Genomic DNA, 27,581 nt, shown 5'->3' with positions numbered 1-27,581 from the left:
ATACACAGACATACACTCAGTTCCTAAGGTCGAAACGTTCTATAATCATCAAAGCACCCTGCGCTCTTCACTTCCCAAAGTTATCCCCTCATATTATGTGTATTTGGAAGAAAGTTCTCCTCTCATGGACTCGGATTTTACCTGTATCTAAATGTTGAGATATGCTACAGAGTTGGTACTACATGTGCCTAAATAGGGCTTTGAAAACTAACATCAGGACATTTTCCAACTTAAATGACAAGAAATCTAAAATAAAAATAAAATTAAACAAAATAAAATAAAAGGCCTAAATTATATTAAAAATTATTTACAGGTGTATGAAAAGTTAACTTAAATGACAAGAAATCTAAAATAAAAATAAAATTAAAAAAAATAAAATAAAAGGCCTAAATTATATTAACATTTTCCAACTTAAATGACAACTTAAATGACAAGACATTTTCCAACTTAAATGACAAGAAATCTAAAATAAAAATAAAATTAAACAAAATAAAATAAAAGGCCTAAATTATATTAAAAATTATTTACAGGTGTACGAAAAGTTTGCTTGACAGTAATTTAGGAAGACTAAGATGCTCTTTCGTCAAAAGCCTTTAAGATCTTAATCATCCCTCTGAAATAGTCTAGACATCACTCTTCTTTGAACTAGGCAGCAGGAATGATCATAACTAGAGCTACTTTCAGGCTCATGAGTATATTTTTGGCACAAGACATTCAGCAAATACACCCCACCTATAACCAACACAATGTAGGTTACAAAGGTAAGTCATCCTTGGACAACAAAGAATTAATCGTCTTCCTTCCTCCCCTGCCCCATGCTGAGAGCTTCTCAATCTTGTAATGGCACTTTGTTACCATCATTAATAAATATTAAAATGCCACAGTTTATAGAATAACTTCATATATTTTTATTTTATTCAACATTCACTTTCAACTGCAACAATAACAATGGCAGCCATGACTTCCCACTTGAATTGCAGTTCTGAGCTCTCCTCTATGAGCTGAATGGGTCACTGATCTCAGCTCTTTTTCAAATAGAGCCTAGAACAAAGTAGTAACTAATCAAAGTGAAGCAATGCAAAGTGGGTCTAGAATCCTTACTTGTCAAGATAAACTCACTCTATCTGGATCTCAAATCTTACTCATTATCCATTTCCTATTAAAAGCATATTTCTCTTTAATCTCTGCAATCTCCACAATACTTACCCCAGAAAACAAAGCCCTCGAATAGTTTAGCTTTAATGACTAATAGCCAGCATTAGTCTTAGTGTAAAATTATGAAAAAAATTGTCCTTCTGAACTTTGCAGTAAGCATAATGATAATCCCTCTATGAAACGGTAAATACATGCATGCAGTGTTCTGGTCAAATCCATGTGTAGTGATTTCAATGATCAGAATTCTCTCCAGCAGTGAGTGGCACTAACATCCTTGTTTGGTATTTATATTACATCTTCACACAATGTTCCACAATAGCTATCACATCTTGTTCTTCCTTATCATGATGAATAGCAATGCATTTTAATCCATACTCTTGATTTTCACCGTTTTCCACCCACATTAATTTGCATTTGGCTACATTGATCAGCACAGTCTGAATCGACACAAAGCTTTATCTCTTTAACAGTTAAATCAGTGAATTTGGGGTAAAGCAGATTGCTCTCCATAATGTGGGTGGGCTTCATCCACTCATTTGAAGCCTGAATAGAACAAAAGAGTGTCCTTGCTGAACAACAGAGAATTCTCCAGAAGAATGCTTTCAGACTTCATCTGTACCATCAGCTCTCCTGCGTACCAAGCCTGCTGGCCCACACTACAGATTTTGGACTCACCAGCCTCCATAATTGTATAGGCCAATTATTTATAATATATACACATTCTAAAAAAAAAACAAGCTTCATCTCTGAAGACTTCAGAAATTTAAAGAGCTATGTTCTCTTTCATTTTTACCACATGCCAATATGCTAAATTAGTCCAAAATATTTCTGCTGAGTAGTTAATTCAATAAATATTAGTGGCTTCACTAGCTGAAATTGAGTAGTTCTCAAACTTTAATGTTCTTAATAAGAATCATCTGGGTGCCTATCACAAATGCAAATTTCCTGATTCACAAACATCAGATATTTGAACACTGTAAGTCTAGGCAAAGGCTCCAAAGTCAGCATTTTAATAAGCTTCCCATGGGATTCCAATGCAGGTAGTACCAGGACTTTACCTTGAAAGTCTCTGAAAATTACTTAGTTAATGTCTAAACTATGAAGTTCTGTGTCACTGGACCATGCCACATCTTAACCAAAACTGCTTTCCCCAATTACAATCCCCCTTGCTTACATTTAACAATTAGCTTGATTATCTACAAGGTTTGCTGACTTCTTTTATCATATCTGCCATAGGCAAGATTGTGACAAATATAGTGTCAACCCTCCCCAACTCACCTCATCCCCAGTAATTTACCCATACCACCCTCCGGCACAACAAATGAGAAACTTCATTCTAAAATGCTAAGGATTGTATTAATTAAATATTCTATACAAGATAGCAGTGAAAATAATAGAGAAAAGAACATGTGAAAATATTCTTTTTATGTATTTTTGAGGCTTCAATGTTGAATGTGGAAAGTGGAAAACAGTGGAGTAACTCCAATCATAAGTTTGAAAAGACCTATTCCATTACCAATGAAGCAAACTTCTCCATTAAATTGAAGTAGATATCTAGGAAGCCTTAACTAACATTCCTGACTGCTAAATTGGGTGACTAACCAACATTTCTCACTGCTAAGTTGGGTAACTAACCATCCCAGTTTGCTCAGAGTTCCTGGTTTAACACTGAAAGACTCATGCCCCAGAAAACCTTTCAGTTTCAGGTCAATGGAGATAGTTGGTCATCCTACTTCATGCCTCAATATTTAGGCATTCATTTTTTAAAGTCCCTGGAAAAACGTCTATAACAGCTATCAAAAGAAAACGATAAACTAGGATTTTATTTAGGAATTGTTCATTAAAAATTGCCTTATATAAAAAAGACTATGTTTCTCAAAAATTTGAGTTTTATTTTGACTCAAATTATTGAAAAGGTATCTCTAAAAGAGAAAAGAAAACACAATTAAGAAATAATAAATATTTAAAAATATATATAATCATAGAAGTTACTTGGAGGAGGGTAGTTTGAGTTCCAATATATAGTGATCCACGGGTCATGGACTTTTACTTGATAAGGTAAGTTTTCTGAAACACCAGCAATTACTTTAAAAGTTAATAGCAATCTGGGCAGGAATAGGGAAACCAGAGAGGTAAACAGGACATCCCTGATTTAAGTCCTGACTACAACAGATACAAGGAGCTCACAGGCTAATGATTCAGAACCTGCAATAAGGAAAGATGAATAAAATTTCCAATGGTCAGGAGAGAGCTAGCTCATTTGCAGTAACACTAGGGGTTTGCCAGATCACTATCTTCTGAAGGATCATTAAAGTGTAATGATTAATTACAGCTCATAAAGCCAAATATTGTAGAATCATTCATAGAGGAAAATTGTAGGCACATCTCAATTATTCACAAGCTGAGCTTCTGCTCTGTGATTTACTCATTAGGAAATTTCCAACTGTTTTTTCACTAGTCAGGAGAAGAGTTAGTGGCTTGTTCGTGCTGTTTTATTTATTTTTCCCAATTTATCTTTTTGTTTCTCTGGGCGTCTCAGCTTCTTCTAAGTAGGGAGCGGAACTTCAATGGGAAGGATCCCGGAGCACTTTTCCCATTCTTGTTTAATTATAAGCAACTATTTTGGAACCAGAGGCCTTTTTCATTACTTTCAACAGTCACATAGTTGCCTGAGTCAGACGATTTCATGCAGGACCCAATTATCTCTGGTCTGGCCTACCGTAACAGCTAACACCTGGTCTGTCTCCAGTCTCAGCCCCACTCAATCCATCCTCCACCTTCAGCCAGAGGGATCTCTGAATCTTACAAATACAATCATGGCATTCTCCTGCTTCAAGTCCTTCAAGGGCTTTATCGCTTATAGGAATAGGTTCAAACCATGCCTCAAGGATAGGCTCATCTCCAGCCAATTCCCCTCCGCCTGTCCTCTACTCAGACCATACCAAATGGTTTGACTCCTCTAACAAAATGAATTCTCATTTGCTGTTCCTTGGGCCAGAATGCCCAGCTCTCCTCACCCTCTGTATGACCTTCTCCTTCACCTTCCTGTCTCACCTCATGTTGTGTCCTCTGCCGGGGGGCAGGGGGCTTTCTCAGACTCCTTAAGAACAAATCCATCCGGGACCACTACTCTAGGCCTATACTGTAGCGTGACATAACATCTGTTTGACCACATATTGCTAACACTCAATTTAGCTCAACTTCTTTCTCCCTTTGGACTGTGGACTTCCTCCTTAATCATCTTTGTACTATCTTACACCTACTATAATATGGATAATCAACAAGCATTTGTTGATCAATTTCCTATAAGAAAACAATTTATGACTCAGAAATCAAGCTTATAAAAAGAGAGCAACTCTATTAAAATCAGTTAAAAATAACAACAAACAGATCAGAAGTGTTTACTGGTATCTACTACTTTCTGCAACCTAGGATATACATTAAAAAAAAAAAAATACAGCCTCAAAACAAAGTCCTCAGTCAATCTTGGCAGTTTACAGTTTATCTGGAGATGTAATAAAGCACATAAGAGATGAATGTGAAAAAATTATACATGTATATATAAAGAAATTATTTTAATAATAGTAGACAGACTACTAGGGACAGGGTTTTTCAAAATAGTGTGCTAATTATACAAGCAATTTATGCAAGCAATAAATTGGAAGCAAAATGAGCAATAGTGACTGAGAATTCATGAAATAAAATTCATAGCCAATAGATACCATAATTTCAACCTTGCTAGTAATCAAAAAGAATAAAATAATGTCAAATAGACAAAAATGAAATCAATTACAATATCCATTGTTGGCAAGGGTATGAGGAAATAGGCACCTTCATAGCCAGTTGTAAATTGGTACCAACTTTCTGTATAACAACCCTGAAATAGATATTAAAAACCAACAGATGTATATGTCCCTTTACCTAGGAATTCCATCTTTAGGAATTTATATAAAATAGTAAAGTTGGTGGTAAATAAATTAAAACTATGGACTATAGAGTATTTATCTCATTAAAAAGGAAATGCCTAAAAATTCCAGACAGGAGATAGGTAATAAAAATTAAGATAGATACATAATTGGCATACAATAAAGCCATTAAGATGAATGGTGTAGAACTGTAATTTGACATGAAAGATGTGAAAAACATATTATACAATAAAGCAAGTTATAAAACAGTACGTGTGGCATAATATAACAATATATCTGAATACAGACACCTGAAAGGTTAATGACCAATACATTAACTGTATAGTAGCTGAAAATAAGAGTAAGGTTTTTATTTTGCATATTTGTATGTTTTCTATAATGAGCATGTATTTAATAGCCCCTTCATAGTAAAACACAGTATTTTAAATAAGTGATTAAAGGAAAGCACATGGACTAAAGTGCCCAGGGAAGACTGAACAAATATGGCAGTTCTTGTGCCATGTAAGAGAAGACAGAAATGCTATCCTAGGTAGTGAATCCTAGGTAGTGAAAATGGTATTATTGCAGACATGGGAATCAACAGTGAGCACGAGTGTATGGACATTACAGTAAGCAGGGCAACCTAATTGTCTCAGGAAGGAACACATGCATTTTGACTGGCAGTCATTAGGGATTTTTGAGCACAGGTATATCATGATAGTAGTGTTGTAAGCACATTCACCAGGCAAACATTCAATAGTGCACAATCTGCATGTAAGCAGATACTAAATCCATTCCTGAGACAACTACTGTGATTTAGAAGTACTATTATGTGAACTCTCAGAGGAAGAGTTGAATTACAGAGACACCACTAACAGAGAGCAGAAGCCAGGTACCTGCTCCCTTGGAGCATTTACAATTGCTCAACCTCTACCTGAAATCCCCTTCAAAGCAAAGGGATTTGTTTTACTCAAGATACTGTGCTTGGGCTTAAATGTCACCTTCTCATTGCAGCCTGCTCTGACTTCCCTACACTCCCAAACCCTCTTGCCTTGCTTTACTTTTTTTCCATAGCACTTATTTTCTAACACTCTAAATGAGGCACTTCGTCATTTTGCTGTCTGATTTCCATATATGATTATAAATACCCACAAGAACAGGAATTGTGTCTTGTTAACTAATGTGTCCCCAGGGTCTAGAATACTGTTTAGCCTGTAATAGGTACTCAACAAATATTGTGGAATGAACAATTTAATTGGGTATAAAAAAGAAAGGAAAGGGGAGGAGGCCTTCAACAAAAGAGCCATGATTAATAGGGACAAACATTCCAGATGAGGATGTAATCTGAGGGTAAGATGATTACTTGGTATTTACACAAGTTGACTCTGAATTAAAATAGTGACATCCGAGTGGACAAATGTCCCGGAAATTGATGGCATATATAAAGCCACAGCAGGTGAGAGATTTCATAGCTGGAGATAAAAGAAATAATGGACTTGTGCATACTTTGTGGGTTCATTTTTTAAAATCGAGTCTCTAGATTCAAGAAGAAAGAAGTCAAGGGCAGAGATCCAGGAAAAATTTATAAGAAGAGGGAGCCATGCAGGGTATAAGGAACACCTGGAAAATAAAAATTAGAAGAAACAGAAAAAGAGGGAGAGGGAAAATGTGGTGTCTCTGAATCCCAGAATGAACCTTAAGTATAAAGGAATAAATAACCGGATTACGTTTTTCATGAAAAAAGACCTGGACACGTTTGAGAACAAAGAGAGTCAAAGAGATTTTAGGTATTAGGTATAGTAAGTATTGGCGCTTGAGTCACAGGTAATAAACATGACGATAAAGCAGGTGCATTTGGAGAAGAATAAAGACATTTTCCTCACAGACACCAGCAAAGAAAAAGGGGATATAACCATGAGAAAAGGATAAGGAGAGTAAAAAAAATGTATACAAATTGAAGTGTCACATTCTTTTCGATAAACTAGGTGGAGAGCAGTAGGCCTAGGAAGGGATAGGACAGCTGGGACTGGGGGCATGGAAGGAGAGAAAAGGTCTAAAATAGATCCCATGGGGAGAGAGCCTGGGAGTGCAGAAAAGACAATTAAGAAGACTGCCAAATAGCAGCAGAGAGCAGATTGAAGTTTGAAAGCATCGAGTTCTAATGAGCCAAATCTGCAATGCTGTTTGCCTCTAGCAGTGTTCTCCCTCCCGGGAGAATCAGCAAAGAGAGCAACAGTTAGAGGTAACCTATGTTTAGAAATTTGCTACGTGAGCCGAGAAGCAAAGGTTATTCATGAAGAGGCAAATGTTGTGTTCCTTGTTGGAAGTGAAAGTCCAACTCATTGGAAGCAAAGAAGGCAACAATCCCTGAACGTGATCACTGAGGAGTATTTCCAAGAAGTGGGGAAAGTAATTATTGTGAGTCCTGAGCTGGAAGCTGAAACTTTCAACGAAATGAGAAATCTTCTAATTTTTCATCTCTCTCCTCACCACCACTACCACTCCTGCTGAGACCACAGGAAGGGAAGAAGCAAAAACTAAATGAGATCAGAAGATTCTCATCAGAGGACCGCAGCAAAGTGAGCAATTATGTGCCTGTCTTGGGGGCTGGGGACTGTGTAGGTAGTACTGTTAATAACGGAAAAGTGGTAACGGTCTAAAGTTTTATGCATTCCCTAGGCATTGGGGTCACTGGGTTTTAAATAAACTACATGCAATCCACTAGAGGAAAAAAATGTGTGTTTTATTTTGTTATATAGAGTCTGAGATTACTAAATTATTACTCTAGCATTTAAATGCAGTCTTTGCTTTTGAATCGAATCCCAGCACTCGCTGTTGATGCGATGCAATCATCTGTAAGGCAGAGGTGCACCCACACCCCACCCCCAACCTCTCAGACTTCTCCTCACCCCACTCTCCACATTGTTCACTCTGCTCTAACCACCACCACCTTCTTTTAGTTCCTGGAATCAATCAGGCTGGTTCCTGACTCAGGACCCTTGTACCAGCTGTTTCTCAGCCTCTGCTGTGTTCTCCCTCCAGACAGGCCCAGGAGGTCCTTCTTGACAGGCAGGGCTCTGCTTAGGTGTCACCTTCTCAGAGAGACCTTTCCTAACCATCAACCTAACCCTGGGATGCACTCTTTTTTCCATAACCTTGTTTTGTTTTGGTTTTTATTCCTGACACATTATTATGTGGTAATACCTTGCTTATTTATTTTTTTGTTTTGTTTCGCAGTCTTCCTCCTCCAGTTAGAATATAACTTTCATAAGGAAAGGGATTCTGCCTGTCTTGGTCACCACTATATTGCCAGTATTTCAAATATTTCCAAGCACACAGCATACATTCAGTTATGTCTAGTGAATGAATGAATGATTTAAAAACTTGGTGTTTTAATGTTAAATATGATGGAAAGTTACATTGTTAACATTTAGTCACAAGCCTGTATAACAAAAAACACTGGAGCCAAAATAGTATTATTGATGTCTCAAAACATCACAAAAGATCATATTTGTCTTATTCCAAGCAATAAATATTGTGAGAAAGTATTGTGAATGGGAGGATAAAGGAGGAAACATCCTGAAAAATGAATCTAAATAAATCTCAGTATAACGTTAAATGATCATATGGACATAAGAATGTTTATGTTATTTTTACCAGACTCAGGGAGGTCTGAAAATATAGACAGATTTTTCAGAGTTTGAATAATGTGTGATTTAATCAGTTAGGGCATATACACAAACAAAATGTCAGATACATTTTCCACAAAATAAATTCTAAAAATTGCTCATAATGTTTTTGCTGTTATTCTTGCTATACTAAATCTAGAAAACAGGCTTAGTTAAGAGGTTAAGAGGAGGCAGGCTTTAATCTTTTCTCCATAAAAGGCAATCTCTAAATAAGAAATTCAGTCTCCAGTCAAGTTTTCACATTTTCTGTGGAAAGTAGTCTCTGCCAGTTCATAATTAAAAAAAAAAAAAAAAAGAGAGAGAGGGCAGAAAATGGTAAAATGAAATCTACAGTCCTAATGAATAATTTAATGTTACGAAACTCCAAATGACTTTATGTAGAATATCATTTACTAACCATGATCCTCTGAAATCTGAAGAAGACACATCAGTTAAGTCAAGAATACATAGGTGTATTTTAAAAACAACCTGATTCAATATTCCCTTAAGATGCCTATGTAGAAGTCAAAAATCAACAAAATATATAATGCATAAGGAAGCCTCAGACAAATCCAAATTGAGAGACATTCTACAAAATACCTGGCCTGCACTCTTCAAGTACATCAAGGTCAAGAACACAAAGTAAGGTTGAGGAACTATTTCATCATGAGACTGAGAAGATAAGTAAACAAATGAGGGCATAATCCTAAAATTGATGTTGAACCAGGAAAACAGGGCTATGATGGAAATTACTGAGAATACAAGTAAACAAATGAGGCCATAATCCTTAAATTGATGAGCCAGGGAAAAAGGGCTATGATGGAAGCTACTAGGACAACTGATAAAATGTGAAGGTAGACTATGAGCTAAATAATAGTACTGTATCATTGTTTAATATCCTGATTTTTTTCTTAATTGCACTGTGATTTTGTAGAAAAATTTTCTCATTCTTAAGAAATACACACTAACCAGAGATAAGTAGGAAAAATGGTTGGATGGATGGATGGATGGATAGATAGATAGATAGATAGATAGATAGATAGATAGATAGATAGAACTAGTGAAAGATTTCTAAGACTGTCAAGTGAAACAGAAACTTCACTCATGACAGTGATTAGAATAATAATAAGCAATTAAACTATAACCAGCTGTGTCAAAGATAGAACCATATGCTTTAAAAATAAATCAGTAAAAAATCTGCTGTTTAAGCTCTAACAATGTATTTTTACTTCAATAAATGAGACAAATAAAAACTAAAATTTAAATGTAAAGACTTCTTGAACTAGAAGCCTTTATAAATTGGTTTCATTATTTATCAATATATGATATTTTAGAAATATACTATGACATCAATTCAATTTTAAGTTCAAAAACTGGAGAATTTAAACCATGAAATTGTCCACAGAAATCAAATCCCAGATATAGATTGATGAATTAAGTCTTTACTCACTGTTCTCAAAAACCTTAAATTTTAAACTGAAGCACTAATGATAATAAAATAATAGTAATACAACAGGTAGCTTCAAAGTGATTATTATATCATTCTCCTTTTAGAGAGATGAGAAAAAAAGTTTACGGAGATTAGGTATCTTGCCCAAATTTCAAATCGGTGTTATGTAACAGATGTATAAGATTACAGTGGCTTGCCTCCCCCTGCCCCTTGGACAAAGCTTTATATCAAGATGGGAGATTCTTTCATTATGTAATGTCTCCCACCTTGATATAAGGCTTGAATGTATCTATGCTATTGCCGATGTTACTTTCAATGCTATAGTTTATACATAATAACTAGCACTTTAAGATTATTAGAATGATATTGGTAGAAAAAAATTAAAAGCTAAAGTATTTCTTGCTCTCTCACTACTTGTAGCAAGGGTAAAACTCAAGATAGATAGATATAATTATGTAAATATTCCATTATTAGTCTCAAGCATCCAGCAGGTTCCAAACCAACTGGCAATGCTTAGGCCCCAAATAATATACTCTGATTTATTGTTTCTTTCCTTTGCCAACCTTATTCTCCTCAGACAGTAGCGAACTGTGGGTACTGCAGCATAGCAACGCTATATCACATCTTAAGAAGTAACATACAGCACATAGCTATACCAAAGCCGAAAAGGAAAATTTCTTTTCAAAAAATTTTTGGTCAAGGTTCAGCTGGGGAAATCTACTGACCCACTTTGAAATTAAAATGTTACTTTAGTGTGGTTTGCGCCCGCCCGCGGGCGCGCGCGCGCGCACACACGCACGCACGCACACACACACACACACACACACACACACACACACACACGGAATTTTCCACTGAGGTTGCATATAGTAGCATATTAAAGCTCTGTCAATGACACCCGAATCACCATCCCTAAGGCAAGAATACGCATGCTGAGTTCAGGTTGCTCACTAATTACCCTGAATTTATTTTAACCTTAAATCTTCTAAAAAATATATGATTATAGGAAATCCAAGTCTGCAGTTAAACTAGAACATGATAATCATTTCTAGGAGTCATCTCAGTTTCCTTTTCTTTCTTTTTTTGCAGTAAGTATTTCTGAGTTAACATTACAAATGCAATCATCACAACAGTAAATCTTCATTTTCAAAGCAGTATCAACTTAATGTTACAAAGAAATAACAGACAAGTCATTACTTTCATTATTGCGAGCTGAGACGTTTAACCCAAACCATGATAGGTATTGTGCATATAATATAATGTTATTATGGAATAAAGAAACGTCATGATATATCTATGTTTTTACTCACCAGTTGTTTCCACAATGCCTTCTAGGATGACGACAATCTCGAACTGTTCAGTTTGCATGCTTCGCTGGGATAGGTCATAAAAGGGGCTTTTGGCATCAATCACGTGGCAAATCGTGAGGGGGGAAACAAGAAAAAGTTGATCTGCCCCTGTACTAAAACCTACATCCAGTTCAAGTTGATCAAGGGGAAGGAACTCACCCTCAGGTGTCTGCCGAGACTAGACAAGCACACAGAAAAAGAGAAGAAATCACCACTTGTACTGAAATTTGCAAGGCAGCCCAACAGTAATTTACATCATTGCCAACATTCTGCACTATCAATCATCTGCAACAAAATCCAAACAAATCATTATGCAGCTATGTTCTAGCAAATGGGCCGAAATCCCACATAGCTCATGCGGAACATACATGCATTATTTATAATACACGACTTACTATAATTACCAGTCCCTAACTCATGAGCTTTGGAGAAATGCCTGGTCCAACAATGGCTGTTAACACAAACTGTGGAACTAAGTGTATATGTGCTACTGCTTGACATAAATCACTAAATGATAATGCACTACACGCCAGATGTTTTTTCCTCCCAAAGCAAATAAGTAGGCAATTCTTACAGAGTTTGTTAAAGCTAAAAAAGGTTGATCATAATTTAAAAACAGATTTATTGCATTATTACAAAGCAAACATAGTAATTTATTTTTCCAGGACCTTTGAAAAGTAACAAATAGATAGAAACTAGAATAGAATAGTGAAGATGTTATCATATTGAATAATGTTATGTACACAACAGCTCACATAATAAAGGCAGATGCTGTTAACTAGTGGCTTTCGAACTACTAGTAATAAACTGCATTAAAGTTATTTCTCTATTTATTTTATAAATTGTAAAATTAGTCAAACTTTGTGCTCAACTGAATTTCTTTAAATCAAAATGCAGTTTAAAAACTCTGTATTAGACAAACCTGTAGTTTACTAAAACTTTCATATGGCAGTGGCACTCAGTATCAGTATAAATCACTGTAAAGCTTAATTCAACAAACTGCTTGCATGCTAAAAAAAATTAAATACGATTATTAACAATTAGCAAACCATGAAAATAAACTTATCTTTCTTTTCTGTTCATTTTTCATATATGTTGCTTATAAGGATCACGATAAGCAAATATTTATATGATGATGCTGGTAAAATAAAAGCTGGGTTAAAAAAATCAGGGTGGAGGGAGGCTTGCTGCTGGTTGAATGGGGTTTGGAAGAATCCAATATATTTTAAGAGACTCTTTGCAAAGCAAATTTAATAAACAAAACAGACTCTGCAACACTGGTCTGTCCAATGAATCGGTAGACTGAAGACAAAATCCTTACTTTCAGAGTTCCCGGAAAGACACTGGCTTTGTAAACGAGCCTGAAAATACTGAAAAATATGGTTTAGTAAGCTGTTCTCCACAGCAAAACAAAACCAGGAGTTCCAAGTTGGTGGCAAATTGTTACCGCAGCAATTGCAGAGTCTCAAAAGCAGAACTAGGCAATTAGAGAGGCTACTTTGTAATTAGTGATACTCAGGAGTTTTATTTGTATAGAAAAAAAGTCCAATGAAAATATTGAGACTATTTTTCTTCTCTGCCTTATGACTAGTTGATTAAAAATTTAAAAAGAAGAAGAAAATGATTACTGACAAGAAAAAAAAAACATGGAAAAACCTGATGGTGCAAAAATAAAAACAGCAGCTCTAACAACCAATGTTGGAGAAAACTAGTCATTTCTAAGCCAGTAGAATTCATTTAGCTTTCTATATATATTCTCAAATTGGTAAAATACAGATGAGACCGGCATCTTTGCAAATACACAGTTGTATAACATGTATTGATTAATGTAACAAAATAAAAGTCAAACACAAAACAAAAATAAATAAAAACAAAAAATCCTGGGTTATTGTTCTCTCACCTACTAAGAAACAGGTGCTATATAAACACAAGGTGGTATTCTGACATTTATAATTAATGATCAGAATTTGGGTCATTTTACCAACTATTCTAAGCTCTGCTTTTTCTGCATGAAATAAAAATATTCACAAACGTAATTTTTAAACTCAGTTTCCCATTTATTTTAAAATAATTTCCCCTAAAGAAGATATATTTTTCTAATTTTTATATATGTACACCAAGGCTAAAATTCATCTCCCTTACTTATATATTTGTTATTTATACTTGCACCTCATTCTTAGAGTAGCTATTAGCTTCTATATTCTCTGCTCATTCAATAACCCATGAAAAAGAAGTGGCCTAGAAACAGATAGGCTATCAGGAGAATGACAACCTAGAATAAGAAATATTTTATTTTTAGCAAAGCAGTTAATTCATATGTAGGTAATTGAGACTTAAATATGCATGAATCTGTTCCATTAACGTCCATAACGTTCCAGACTCCACGTTATCTTTCGATTTTAAAAATGTGTTCCATATACTCAAAATTATGCCTATATCCCTTCCCAAATGCTTTATATCCTATCCAAGTCTTGGCAGAAACAAAGTTGACAACTGCACCTATTTTGTGATACTATGGGGAAAACAATACTTCATTTCTTTGAAAGATGTTTTCCACACTTACATCTTTTTCCGATAAGTGAAATTCCCTACTTATTCACTAAAAATTATTTTCCAGTGGATAAATTTAATCTTACTTTAAATGACACTGAGGTACTACATACATCCACAATTTTATCTTTCACGTCGTCTTCCTTTTTGTTAGGCCAACAGATATTTCAACTATCAATATGCTTACCTCCCTGATTTTTGTTTGCTTCTCTGACTCTGTAATAGACTGGGAAGCCTATTACTCACTGTGAATTAAAGAGAAAGCTTTTCTGTTTAGAGGAGGGAAGGGTGTTTGGCAGGTGCCTGGAGCACTGGAATTGTTTGAAGTCTGAGCTCCTGGGCAGAGCAAGGTTATCTTATCAATACTCAGCCAAATACGATGTCCCAGAACCTGACATATCTCTACCAAATACATTTGCAGAAGCATGCACATTCTACTCTAGGTTTACAAGGAATTCTAATCTAGGCTTTTCTAATTTTGGGGCAATTCCAGAGATTTTTCTGGACCAAGGGGAGAAAAGAAGCATATGTAAGTTATAGTCTCTCAACTTGTATAAGTGGAGTTAGAGAACTTTTGTTCAAGGAACTGTAACACATACATAAAAGATACAAAGGAAAAAGAGGAGTTATGGATGTGCCTTTATAAAATTAAACTGTGATCTGTACCTTGAGTATGTAATAAATCAGTAGCAATGATATTTCATCCATTTCTAGTTCTCTTATTTAGATACCAATTACCATATTTCACCCAGAAATTTTGATAATAGGCATAAAAAATGTAGGTAAAAACCAATTTAACCTTTATTTATTATGTCATCTTAAGAATTATGATAAAAGAAGAAATCTTTCATTAGTGGAGCAGTTTGTCCCTGGTCTACATTATCTCCTCTTGTTCTATAAGCCTCCTAATTCCAAAAGGGAACACAGAACCATGACCTTTTCCTGGATAATATGTAAATAGATACAGTCGAGATCAACAACAATTCTAAACAATTGCTTAAGGTGAAGAGTGATACAATAAATTATTAAAATTTCTAAGGTTGACTTTACTTGATGAAATAATCATTTAAAATCTTGAAACTATTGAATAAATAAGTGGGGAAAAGGTGGAAGGGAAAACAGTTCATGGAAAATTAGTAATTCTTAAAAATTTAGAACATAATTTGAAAACACTAGCACTTGAGAATAACTTAACATACAACTTTTATTATCAATTGTGTGAAATATTTTGGGGAAGGAAATAAAGATTTTTCTGCCATTTTAAAGACTTTCTGGTTGGTTGCATTATAGGAAATTCTGAGAGTTAAGACAAAACTCAAGGAACTCTAAGGCATAAAGTTTGTTTAAATTTAGTGTCCAAAAACATTATAAGTAGAACCTCCTGGATTTTTTGAAACGATTGTGTGCAATTTAGATTTTGGCAATAATTTCTAAGTTATTTTGTAATAAAAATATTGCTATTGAAATGTAGTATTTCTATTACACACACTTTAATTATATGCCACATGGATATATGTCTAGAACTTAAGGTTTGTGCCTCATTTTATAGTTACATGTACTAATTTCAAAGAAGCAGCTAATGTCAAACGACTTTGAACTCCCTGAGAGTCCAAAAAGGCCTGCAAGATAATAAATTACAACTTCTGACTACAGGTGGAAAAGGAATCAAAAGTCACAGATGCCTAGAAGGGATTATTATCATCATGTACTTTACAGACAAACAGCTTTCTTATTACAGATAAAGGACTGTAGCGTATGTATCCAAAGACAAAGACACATACACACACACACACACACACACACACACACACACACACCCGGTCTGGATACACATTTAGAACTGCCCTTGGCATAAGGAGATCCACATTTCACCATCCTCCTTCTGGGATATTTGTGATCAGTTGCCCACATCCATTCAGCAGGGACACACTTCACCAATACAATCAATCTCTTTGCTGCCTTTCTCCCATCTCTCCAACCCATTATTGTGTTCTAATTATAGCCATTGTGCTCTTTCCTAGCTCGGAGGGAAGCTAGGGGAATTTAAAAAAAAAAAAATTTAATCTCTAACTTCTGACTCTTGAGATGTACTTCTATAATATTCTAAGGCTTGATCCACCCCCCACCACCACCACTTTTCACATGTACCTACTGGAAAAGGTAATGAGGGCCAGTGGTCCAGAAAGGAAAAGAAGGAAAACATAGTTGAAGACAGAAAGGGCAGCCCTTCTTGCCTACCACCTCCCCACCATTTTATCTGTAATGTCACTTCTCCTCTTTAAATGTGCAGTGTGTGTGTGTGTGTGTGTGTGTGTGTTGAATATATGCTGAAGTCAGAAATAAAATTACATGCAATGAGGTCAGAGTACTACGTGGAATCTAAAATTTGGAAATGAGCCAAAAGCAGGTACCAGTATAAAGAACAACAATGCCTTGTGACTCAAAGCATTTCTGGCAATGATTTTGGGACTCAGACCAAAATTAAAGTCAGGTAGAACAAAGTGTGGACCTAGAATTTCATCTGGACTGTCTACAGTTGTACATTTCTTTTGACTTCTTATAAATTTATTTATTTTTGGCTGCTTTGGGTCTTCGTTGCTGTGCACGGGCTTTCTCTAGTTGCGGCGAGCGGGGGCTACTCCTCGGTGCGGTGCACGGGCTTCTCGTTGCAGTGGCTTCTCTTGTTGCAGAGCACGAGCTCTAGACATGCAGGCTTCAGTAGTTGTGGCACGCGGGCTCAGTAATTGTGGCTCATGGGCTCTAGAGTGCAGGCTCAGTAGTTGTGGTGCATGGGCTTAGTTGCTCCACGGCATGTGGGATCGTCCTGGACCAGGGCTTGAACCTGTGTCCCCTGCATTGGCAGGAGGATTCTTAACCATTGCGCCACCAGGGAACTCCCCTCTTTTGACTCCTTAAGTTTGAAATTCCATCAATACACAGGTGGAAAAAAATATGACCAACATCAAGGCTAACATAAAGATTTTTAATGCTAAGCCAATTATCCCATAAAAATATGTTCACTTTTATGAAAAGAAAGTAACTTATAGATGGAATGTAATTTATCCTGTAATAAATTTTGTGAGGCTTCTATACTATTTAAATGAAAGAACAGCTTTATAATTCCTTGAGGACTTTTTATGGAATTTATAATAATAACTGTGGACAGGATTTGTAACCCTACTTGCACATTCCCCTCCTACTCAGCAAACAAACACCCTCAAATCCATCAAGTGCTTTTTCCTGCTTCTCTTCATCATTTGTTCTTACCTACTACTGTTTATTTTTGGGTCTTTATGTCCCTATTTCTGTTCACACTGTATTCCCCTGAGCACAAGCCACCCTGTCCTTTTCAGGAACCATATTAAAAATAAAAAACAAAACAAACAAAACAACATATTACTACTATTTAAAAGAAGAATAGTAATTATAGTCTTTAAAATGAACCCAAGTTCTACACCTATTACAGAATTACTGTACTTGTGTCAGAGAAGGCAAAGCTAGACTCCATAGAAACTGTACTTTCTTTTTTAAAGACATAATAAACCCACCTAAAAAAACTCACTGACCATTATAAGATCTAGCCCCAAGAGTGCTGGGGTACTCAGTCTTAGACTCATTGAATCTTTTTACTAACCACTTGTACGATGTTCAGAAGAAGAGTTTTTTAATAGATATTCACTTGTGAATTAATTTTTTAAAGGAGATAACTAATGATCTCAAGATTAAAACTAAAGTGCAAATTGACCAAGACCAATTGGAGAAAAGAGTCAGTCATACAGAATAGGGTCATATAGAGTCAAAACCATAATTGCATTAAAGTGCAAGGTATGGAATGAAGGCAAACTAATAAATATATGAAAAAAATCAGGAATCAAGTGGTCCAGGAATTACTGTGGTTAAAAGATTAACAAAATATTAAGATACATGAAAAAAATGATGAGCTTGTTAGTTTTGCAGATGCAATTTTGTTTTTTATTGCATCTGCACTGGATCACATTCATATGAGGAAACTAGATAGCATCCAATTCTGAGTATCCATATAAATGGAGAATAGAAAAGATGAGTATAAAAATAATGTATGTGATATATTAGAAGATAACTGGGCATCATTACCTTTCATTAGGTGAAAGTTAAGGGTTGCATAGCTGACATCCTAGGAAAGGAAGATGATGACTATATGCCATGAATAAAAATATGAAGATATAAAATTATACTTCCATGAGAAAAATTTAACCTTACCTCTTAATTTCAAAATATATATCTAACAATAACTGATTTTATGTTTACTTTATGTAAATAAGGTTTGACTGTCTACATATATATATACACACACATATGTATACATGTAACTGGGATGGTTTTTGGATAATAAGTGTGCAAATTCTTGAATAATGTATCAAAAAGTTTAAATCTTTCCCTAATAAGATGGAAGTCTAGGCCAGTCAACCATTAGTATTAGATTTGCAGGAAAGAGTGAGATTTCCAAATCCTTTAAACCCAACACTGAATTACAGGGTCCAATGTATCAACCATTAGTCTCAACTCCTTAATCCAAGCATTTTTATTAAAATTTTAAACTGGATGTCGTATTAACTTAACATGACCTTGCTATTCATTAGTTCCTATATTTTAGGTTAAAAAAATTAAATTCAAATAAAATGTCTTCATGGAGATGAAAAGAGGAAAAGAGAAAGAACATTCATCTTAAAAGAGCTTTCTAGAGCTGTATTCATAATAACATTATAAATTTTAAAGAATAACTTCCAATTATATTCTTAAATTTTTATTTAATCTCCTTTCTTTTTTTCTAAGTTAAAAAAGGACTGATTGCTCCAAGCATAAAGTTGGAAGATCTATAATTAAATATTGAAATAAATTTCAGTATTTGGAAGCTTGGAAGATGGGAATAGAGTTGAAATAAAATTTGCTTTCATATAAGTTAACAACAATTAAAAATTAGAGAAGTTATAAGAGAAAAACTTCCATCAAGACACAGAATTCAAAAAAAAAAAATGCACAGAAAACTTCACAGTAGCCAGGATTAGAAAGTCATATGCATGTTCTTATTTTTCTATTCTTTACAAGAATAGAAGTGCTTTAAATCATCAAATATAATTCTTATAGTAATACTGATAAATAAGCTTTTAGTCAGCAAATAAGAAAACAGCAATAGAAAAATATAAATGAAATTAAATTAGGTAATAGGAAGAACTCATATAGACTGTAATTACTATTATTAAATATTATGGTTTTGTTGCCTTAAAATTCTATGTATTTCTCTGTATTAAAGATATATAAATTTTACATTTAAAATGTCAAACATGGGTTAAGAGAAGAAACTGAATATGTGTAATAATATTTAGTAAGGATGTATAAGACCAATATCAAAATATTACTACTTTAAGATCTTGGTATAGCTTCTCTTTAAAAATATAACTGGCTGTTTTGGATCACTTCATCTCAGTCCCTAAAAGAAAATGAGAGTCACTTATTAAAGGCAAATCTTCCCTCTGACTTTGCCGAATGTTATTAGTTTCCTAATAAAACATGGCTCCTTTTAAATGAAGTCTAAGGAAATGACAAGAGCTATGAGAATTCATTTTAATCACCATGGCTACAGGACAAATCAACTTCAAGCAAACTACAGTAACTGGTTGGATGAAGAGCTGCCACTGATCAACCCTCTCCCCTCACAAAAAAAGCAGGACAGAATTTCACCATAATTTTGTTTAAATATAAATTAACTCCACATGCCAATTATTTTTACTTTTAGCACTGACATCTTCCCAACAAATCAAAAGTAAAAAATTTTATAAGAACATTATACATATTGTTTTAATTAGATGTTTTTATCACCTTGTGTTAATATAGCACCTTGCTCCAAGTTTGCCAACAGTAGAAATCTTTTTTTTTGTTTGATCAGGACACTCCTTGTGGTATATGTGATACTTGCATAAAAATCACTATCAGTGTCCTGAACCACTGTAGACACTGGGTGCTTCAGATTCACTACAACTTTGTAAAAAAACAAAAACAAAAACAAGAACCTACTGTGTAGATTAATTCTAATTATTTCTGATTTTGTTAAAATAAAATTTGATAGTCTAAAAACATCTAAATATGTTTCCTCAAAAAGATATTTGTTTTAATAAATGTATTTATATGTTTGAAAAACTAGAGAACAGCAATAACTGACCTTTAAAGTCTAATTTTAAGTTTCCAATACACCAATCAAGATGATAAACTACTCTTCAGTAACAATCTCAAAGTGACACATGAACATGGATTCCACGACAGAGACCTTTGCACTACATTTACAAAGTGTTGCTGGTAGGCCTAACCTAAAAAGAGAGGTTATATATCTTGTTCTATTCATAGAAATAGGCACATACAACAAACACCTCTGCAACAAACATGTCTACAACATGTTTAGCCTGATCCAAACAACTCAGTTCAAAGGTGGTCCATAGCATGATATGCTAAGTTAAATTAAAAAAAAAATTACATGCAGCCCATTGGAGTTAATTATAAAGAATAGGATCTACTCAAATTATGTATTCACCATTATCTTAATTAACATATACAGCAGAACCAGGTTGAAAATTTTCCAGTGAGCTATACACAATTAGTTTGTTTACTGTCTGTAGCATAGTAAATATGCATATGATGTGGAGTGACAGGACAACTGAGCTGCTTTAAGTCCAACACTATACTGAGCAAGATGGTCAAGAATAATTAGGGTAAGACCTTGTAAATGAGTAATGAAAATGACACAAGAGACAAGTTTTTTTTAAAGCACATTGGACCACTTTTAACTACCATATAAACTGAGGCTGTGTAAAACGATAGAGGACCTGTAGAGTAAAATTGAAATCTCAAAGGCAAAATCTCAACTTAAATATTTCAGGTTTTCATTTTATTAATGCTAAGTTCTGAATGGGGCTATGGTTTTTCCGTGCAATCTCAGATAAATTTTTAAGACTGTATTGAGGTCATCTTTTCAATTTATGAACATTTGAAAACTAAGGCAAATCCCTCAAAAAGATGGATTGTAAATAACACATAGAGAACTGGGCTCTCGTATCCCTCATTCCTAGACTCTAATTGGATGAGTGATTAGACTGGGCTTCTCTTCTTGTTTGTAGTGGTGCCCTCTAACGACTAGATGGACCTTGCTTTAATAATCACTCCATGAGCAATTTCTTTTAGCATTTACACTGCTGATGGTAGGAAGCAATCTTATTTAATGGACGCTGAAAAGCTTCAAGTGAAATCTGTAATTGACAAAGGCTTCATAGAAACAGGCAATTAAGAATAAAATTAATAAGAGACTCTACAGGAAAAGCACTCACGCTTTCACAGAATATTTCTCTAGGAAAATATTTGGTAAAAATAAAACTTGAAAACAACCAGGTGTTGTTTTTCCACTTTATAAACTGCTTCTCTAGTTTGTGTACTTGTTAAAAAAGATGACCACAGATAGAGTTAGAATAAATGTTCTTGGGTCTGAAGGAATAATCCACCTGCTAAATACTACTAGGGGGAAAAAAGAAATTAAAAAGAAAGGAAGAAAAGCCCTAAGTGAAAATTAAAGCAATTTCAGCACCTTTTTCTTCAAACTAAAAGCTGTTCAGTTTTAATACTTCAAGTTTACTGGAGTAGCCTATTGACAACAACTCAAAAGCTCTCCAAAGAGCAAAGCAGCGAAGGTAGGAAGGAGAATAGGGCACTCGTGTACCTCAGAGGTCCAGGAGCCAACACCACTCCGTTGGCTAGGTTACTAGTCCAGAAAGTGACACAAATACATCCGACGAATATAAATAAGAATAAAATAAAATAACTAAGAGCACGAGAGTGGGTAGGGAAAGAACAGAACCGTCAGCTGTACTCTCTTTGCCCAGTCCTCCACGCCCTCCCCAGCTCCCAAACAAGGAAGTTTACCTGTGGCGTTAGGCAAGCCTAGGAGCCTGAGGGTGGCTCTCAGGTGAGTTAATTCCCAGGTTTGAGGGCTGGCGGTCGCCAGGTGGGGAGGGGGCGGGTAGCACTTACTTTGAGCAGCTTACAGCGTATCTGCGCGGAGACCATATGGCTGTTGCGCAGGTTGCCCACTCGGAACATGAGCGTGAGTTTTCCGTCCCTCATAGAGATCACCGCGTGCTCGCTAAACATCAGGGTCTCCGCGCGCTTCTTGGGCTGGGACATCTTGATGAACATGCAGCCTATGAGGAAGGCGTCCACGATGGAGCCGAGAATGGACTGGAAGAGGAAGAGGATGATGCCCTCGGGGCACTTGTCGGTGATGTAGCGGTAGCCATAGCCGATGGTGGCCTCGGTCTCGATGAAGAAGAGGAAGGCCGAAGGGAAGTTATAGACGTTGGCCACGCAGGGCGTGTAGTTGCCGACGTGGGCTTTGTTCAGGTCGCCCCGAGTGTAGGCAATCACCCACCACATGGACGCCATGAAGAGCCAGGCCACGGTGTAGGTGAGAATGAAGATGAAGAGGTTCCAGCGCCACTTGAGGTCCACCAGGGTGGTGAAGAGGTCCGAGAGGTAGCGGCTCGTCTCACTGCCCAGGTTGCCGTGCTGGACATTGCACCGGCCGTTCTTGTCCACGAACCGCTGTCGCTTCTTTTTGGGCACAAGCTGCTGCTGTGGGCCCTGGCCCGGCCCCTGGGGCTGCAAGCCCGAGCCGCTGGACGAGGTGGTCACTACCTGGTAATCGTCCCCAAATTTCCTTCGGAGTGCAGACATAATACGGAGGGGCGAGCCAGATTCAAACGCGAAGCGAAGGCGCAGGAGCCGAGCGCTGCAAACCAGCACCAATGAGGAGGTGGGAGCGGGAGAGAAAGGGGGGACGAACGCCTGCGTGCCCGGGGCGGGGGGCGCACCCGGCAGGTAGCTGCGGTCTCTGCCCCCCGCAGACGCTTCTCCTCCCCTGGGACGGAGGCTTTCTCTCCACGCTGAGTCTTAAAACAAAAAAAGTGTTCTCCCACACTCAAGGCAGGAGGGCTGCAAGGACCAGGAACCCGAGCGCAAATGTGCCCCCAAGCTTTTCGAGGCCTCTCTTTTCTTCCCTCACCACCGGCATCCCGGGGGCCCCCTCTTGCCTTCCCACAGCCCTCCTGACTCTCCTGCAGCGCTCCCAAACTGACAGTTTTAAGACTGATGGCCAACTCGCCGGGCTGCCGAAGCGGCGCTACCTGCTCGGACCAGACCCTCCCCCCCTCCCCGCCGCTTCCCGATCGCCCGCCCTGCGGGACGGCTCCCGGCTCCCTCCGGCGCTCCCGCCTCCTATCTTTTGGCCCAAATCCCGCCCAAAGGCATGTCTGCCGGGCACGGGTACAGCAGCCCCTACCCACGCCCTCCGGGCTCAGAGTCCCCGCTCCGGACTCCGGAGACGCGTCCGCCTGCCGTCCGCGGGCCGCTGAGTTTCCGCGGGCGCCACTGGGGCCCTCAGGCCGCCCCCGAGCGCTGCAGAGACGCGGCGGTGCGCTAAAGCCGAGCACTCACCCAAGGCGAGAGCGCAGGAGGCGGCGCGGCCGGCGGCAGCGGCAGCCTGGCCTCGCACTCTGCCCTGAAGGCGGTTTTCCTCGCCCCTACTTTTCCTGGGGCACCACGACGGGCGCCAACGCCGGTCCCCCAAGCTCCGCACCTTCCTGAGGGCACCGCGCTGCCCCCCACCAGAAGGATCCTGGCGCGCCGGGCACAGAACGACTTGGGAGCGGGACTCGGGGGTTCCTTGGCGCCGTGCTCTCCCAGCAGGCGACAACGGTGCAGCTGTAGGGGGTTTGAGCCTCGGGATGCGGGTCAGACTCTCAGGTGAAATACCAGCTCCGCTCCAGCTTTTCCTCTGCTTCACGGTTCCTGCCTTGTCCTCTCCCCTCCTCGGTCCCCCGCTCCCTGTCCGCGTCTCTGTGGCCCCGGTTAGATGAAGCGAGGCTCGAGCAGGGGGCGGCGGGAGAGCGGTGTGTGTGTTGGTGCTTGTGATCCGCTGCAGAGCCGCGCTAGCCCCGCCTGTCCCTGCCTTCCTCCACTGTTTCACCAGCCTGAATTGCACCTCCGCGCCTCAGTTGAGCCTGCAGTGTCTGGCAGCTCAGGAAAAAGCAAGCCCCTCCAATGAGAAGCGACTCTAAATCTGCTCCCAAAGGAACTCTCCTTCCTCGCCCCCCTGCCTCAGGCAGAAAGCCCCCAGCAAGCAGCAAATGTGCTCTTTGAAAGGAGAGAAGTACGATATGCCTCTCTAACTAGGGCTCTCGTGTAAACGGATGCCTGGGTTTGAGGATGCATCATAAACAGGGATCCCGACTGGCTTCGAGATAAGCCTGTTCAGAACTCAGAGTTGCAAGTAGCAGAGGGGGCTCAAGATGGGAACAGAAAGGAGGGGAGGCACTCCTAGGAAAGCTCACGGTCCTCCCTGAAAATGGCTATTGGAAAGACTTGGAATGTCCGGAGTTAATGTGTGGCTGTAATTGAGGGAACAAGGCTGGATTGTAATGGCCCAGGCCTGGCAGTTAACTTAATGGAGGGGCAAAGTGCAGAAACAGCTAATACAGTGCCCATGCGTAAACATCAGTTTATTTACCACATTTCATGTTTGTTCTAAGATGCTATGGTCTCTTATGGCATATTCCATTCAGTCCAAACACATAAAATTGAATTTGTTGGAAAATTATCAAATCATGGGGTTATGAAAGCAAGGGGCTGCTGTAGGACTCCCAGGCAAAGGAAAATAAGTACATAATCATTCTGCCAATTCGCTGCCAATAGGTGCTCCCTTCTAATTCTCCATCTCTAAACCTTAGTGCAGGTAAGCCCTGTACCTTGTCAGCCATAAATAGAGGACTCTTTCACTTTGGTTAAAACGCCTATCCTGGGTTACAGACATCTCCTGCGGGCTCTCTGATAAGAGGTCAGTGACTGTGATTCTTTAGGATTACATAAGAAGGGAAAGTGACACTGTGGGAAGCAGAAACTGCTCTGGGCCTGGATCATAAGACCTGGCTGAGTTCTGGCCCTGCCATTTACAAACTGTGTGACCCTGAGCAAGCTGCTAAACATCTTTGACCCCCAGCTTTCTACTCTGAAAAATTGGGAGTTTGAACATTTTGCCAAAGTTGGTACATGAAAAAGAGAATGAATGTGGTTTTATTAACTCCTTTTGCTGCAAAGGATGTCACAGACTGGGCTGTAAAACTGCAACAAGGCCAAGAGATGAGGAATGAGTGTTTGGAGTTGGCCCCAAGTTGGGAACTAACACATATTCTCCTCTTATCTCTGACTACTCTCCCCCTAATCATGATGCCTTTGTCAGGCTGGCTTCTTTTAATTCCTGAAACCCACTGAGGCATAATCGCCATCCTTGGACCTTTGCCTATCTGTGTTCTCTTTCTGGAACGTTCTTGCCCTGGCACTCCACGTTGCTGGCTTCTTCAGTCATTCAGCTCAGCCTGAATGCGTCCTCCTAAAGGAGCCCCTTCACTAGCTTTCCAGGTACCCCCTACCATATCATCTTAGTTCATCTTCATGACACTTCTTTTTCTAGCCACTATTTTCTTCAACAGAGTCCTGGAATATAAGAGCAAGGACCTTGTCTCCAACACCTAGAACACTACCTGTCACATACCAGGTCCACAATAAGTATTTGCTGGATCAATCACACATACCCATACACATATGTCACTAGAAACTCCACATGCATTGAGTAATGCAGAATTAAAAGTCATCACTAAATCAGGTCACTTAAATAATTTAATGTAAAAGAGCATATAAATTAAAACAGAGTAATCCTTCCTGTGCTTGTTAGCTTTAGAACTGATATTCTATCAGGTGCCAAATCCTTCTGATTGCCCCACTGCAATATCTCTCTTTTAAAAATGGTACTAACTTTCCTCAAATCCCCATTTCATTTTAGACCCAAAGTCAGATGATGTTCTTGCGTTTAGTCTTCTACTCCTTCAAACCGTCCTAGGTAGTATTACTAGATCTGTCTCCTTAGAATCGTATATGTTTAGCAGTGGCATGGAAACTGAAGAGCTCTCTGATAGTTTCATTTAATTATTTCATTTCCAAGCTTTTAAACATTCCCACTTTTTAAAAAAACACTTTTCTATTGAAAACCTTTGCCATTTTCCAACAACTAAATTTATAAACAAATAATTTTATACTTCAAGAGACATGGTCTGGTCTAGAGGCTAGAAGGGGGAAATAACTTGCTGACTGTCACAGACTTAATAAGTGGAAACTTTGAGATTTGAACCCAAAATAATGAATCTCCAGAACGTAGTTGTTCTGCTATCTCTTCCCAGGTGCCTAGAAAGGAGTCTAGGATTCTTGCTCCGTAGCCAGGGTCTCCCTCCACTCCACCACGTTTCTCATACAGGTTGAGATCTAAGGTCCACCAGAATATAGCCTAACCTATCTTTCCAAAATTATCTCCTACCTTCCCTTTAAAGTGGGCTCTGATCCAGCCAACTTTGATTGTTAACAATTCCCCAAACATTAACTGCATTTGCTCGACTGCAGTCCTGTCACTTAAGGATTCTTTCTCTATCCCTACAAAGTCCAAATTACCATCTCTAATGTACACACAAGAGAAGGGAAAAATTCCTTCAGCTTTTACTTCAAGTGCTATCTCCCCCACCTTTACCTTATCCTCCCACTAGCCATAATCCATCCCTTCTCTGAATTCTCATTTCCCTAGATTTGCAATGTGGTTTTTACTTTCTAGCCTGTATTTGAGCTCAGAATTTACCAAGATTTCCCCTATAAAATAGTAAGCACCCTGAGCATCCACCTATTACTATTTTGATACCATCTAGCACTCCAGCTACCCAACCTTGCCTTGCACATGATAAATATTTAATACGTTTTTAGAGAGAACTAAAATTTACTGAGCCTACTTTAACGTGCCAGGCAACTTACTTGGAGCTTTGCAGTTAGTATTTCCATGACATAGCTAGCAAGATGGTAGAGCAGGGATTCCAAAACATGTCTGCCCATTTTCAAGGTCTCTGTTCTTTGAGAGAAAGAGTATTGCCTGATAAAAGATTTTTCAGGATGCCCTCATGTCACACTTTAAACGTGACTGAGCCTTTGGCCTATTTGTGACCTTGAGTCCAACTCCTTGAAAATGTTTAAAGATGAACCAAACGCATCTTCCTCTGTCAGGACAGCTGCTTCCATGATGAGGTTCTGGATGGCAGCCAGCCCCATGGTGCTGAGGCCAGGCGGGATGTGTAGGGAATGGATGACAGAAGGCCACCTAATCAGGTGCTGTCTGATGAACTGAAGTGAAACACTGTGAAGAGAATGGGTCAAAGGGAGGAGAGGCGCACAATTTCAGCCAAGGCCACAAAGCCAGAACAACCTGGAAAATAGAACTACAGAATACACAATACACATTTGGAGTCCAACATTTAAAGATAGGGTGGTAGATTGTAAACAAACTACCATGCAGTTCTTGGCTGGGGTGGTGGCAGGGTGGAGGGGAGATCAAAGCTATATT

The 27,581-nt window shown here is 38.2% G+C and overlaps 1 protein-coding gene and 1 long non-coding RNA gene across 2 annotated transcripts in view; both read right to left on the bottom strand.

Moving 5' to 3' along the window:
• Positions 1 to 22,828, bottom strand: part of KCNJ3 (potassium inwardly rectifying channel subfamily J member 3) — a gene marked incomplete at both ends in the record, with an annotated part of 157,234 nt that extends 134,406 nt beyond the window's left edge. The window contains 2 exons of the mRNA XM_082841324.1: positions 11,489 to 11,705; positions 22,127 to 22,828. Of these exons, the coding sequence (XP_082697450.1) occupies positions 11,489 to 11,705; positions 22,127 to 22,828 (919 nt within the window). The remainder of the gene's footprint in view (positions 1 to 11,488; positions 11,706 to 22,126) is intronic.
• Positions 1 to 27,581, bottom strand: part of LOC309963145 — a 328,740-nt gene that overhangs the window by 198,950 nt on the left and 102,209 nt on the right. The gene's annotated exons all lie outside the window — the stretch shown is intronic.

Source organism: Leucopleurus acutus (assembly GCF_964270905.1).
Source record: "Leucopleurus acutus genome assembly, chromosome: 6".
In the NCBI taxonomy this organism is placed as follows: Eukaryota; Metazoa; Chordata; class Mammalia; order Artiodactyla; family Delphinidae; genus Leucopleurus; species Leucopleurus acutus.
Note: the sequence above shows the minus strand (reverse complement) of the source record. Positions and strands in the feature narration are given on the sequence as shown.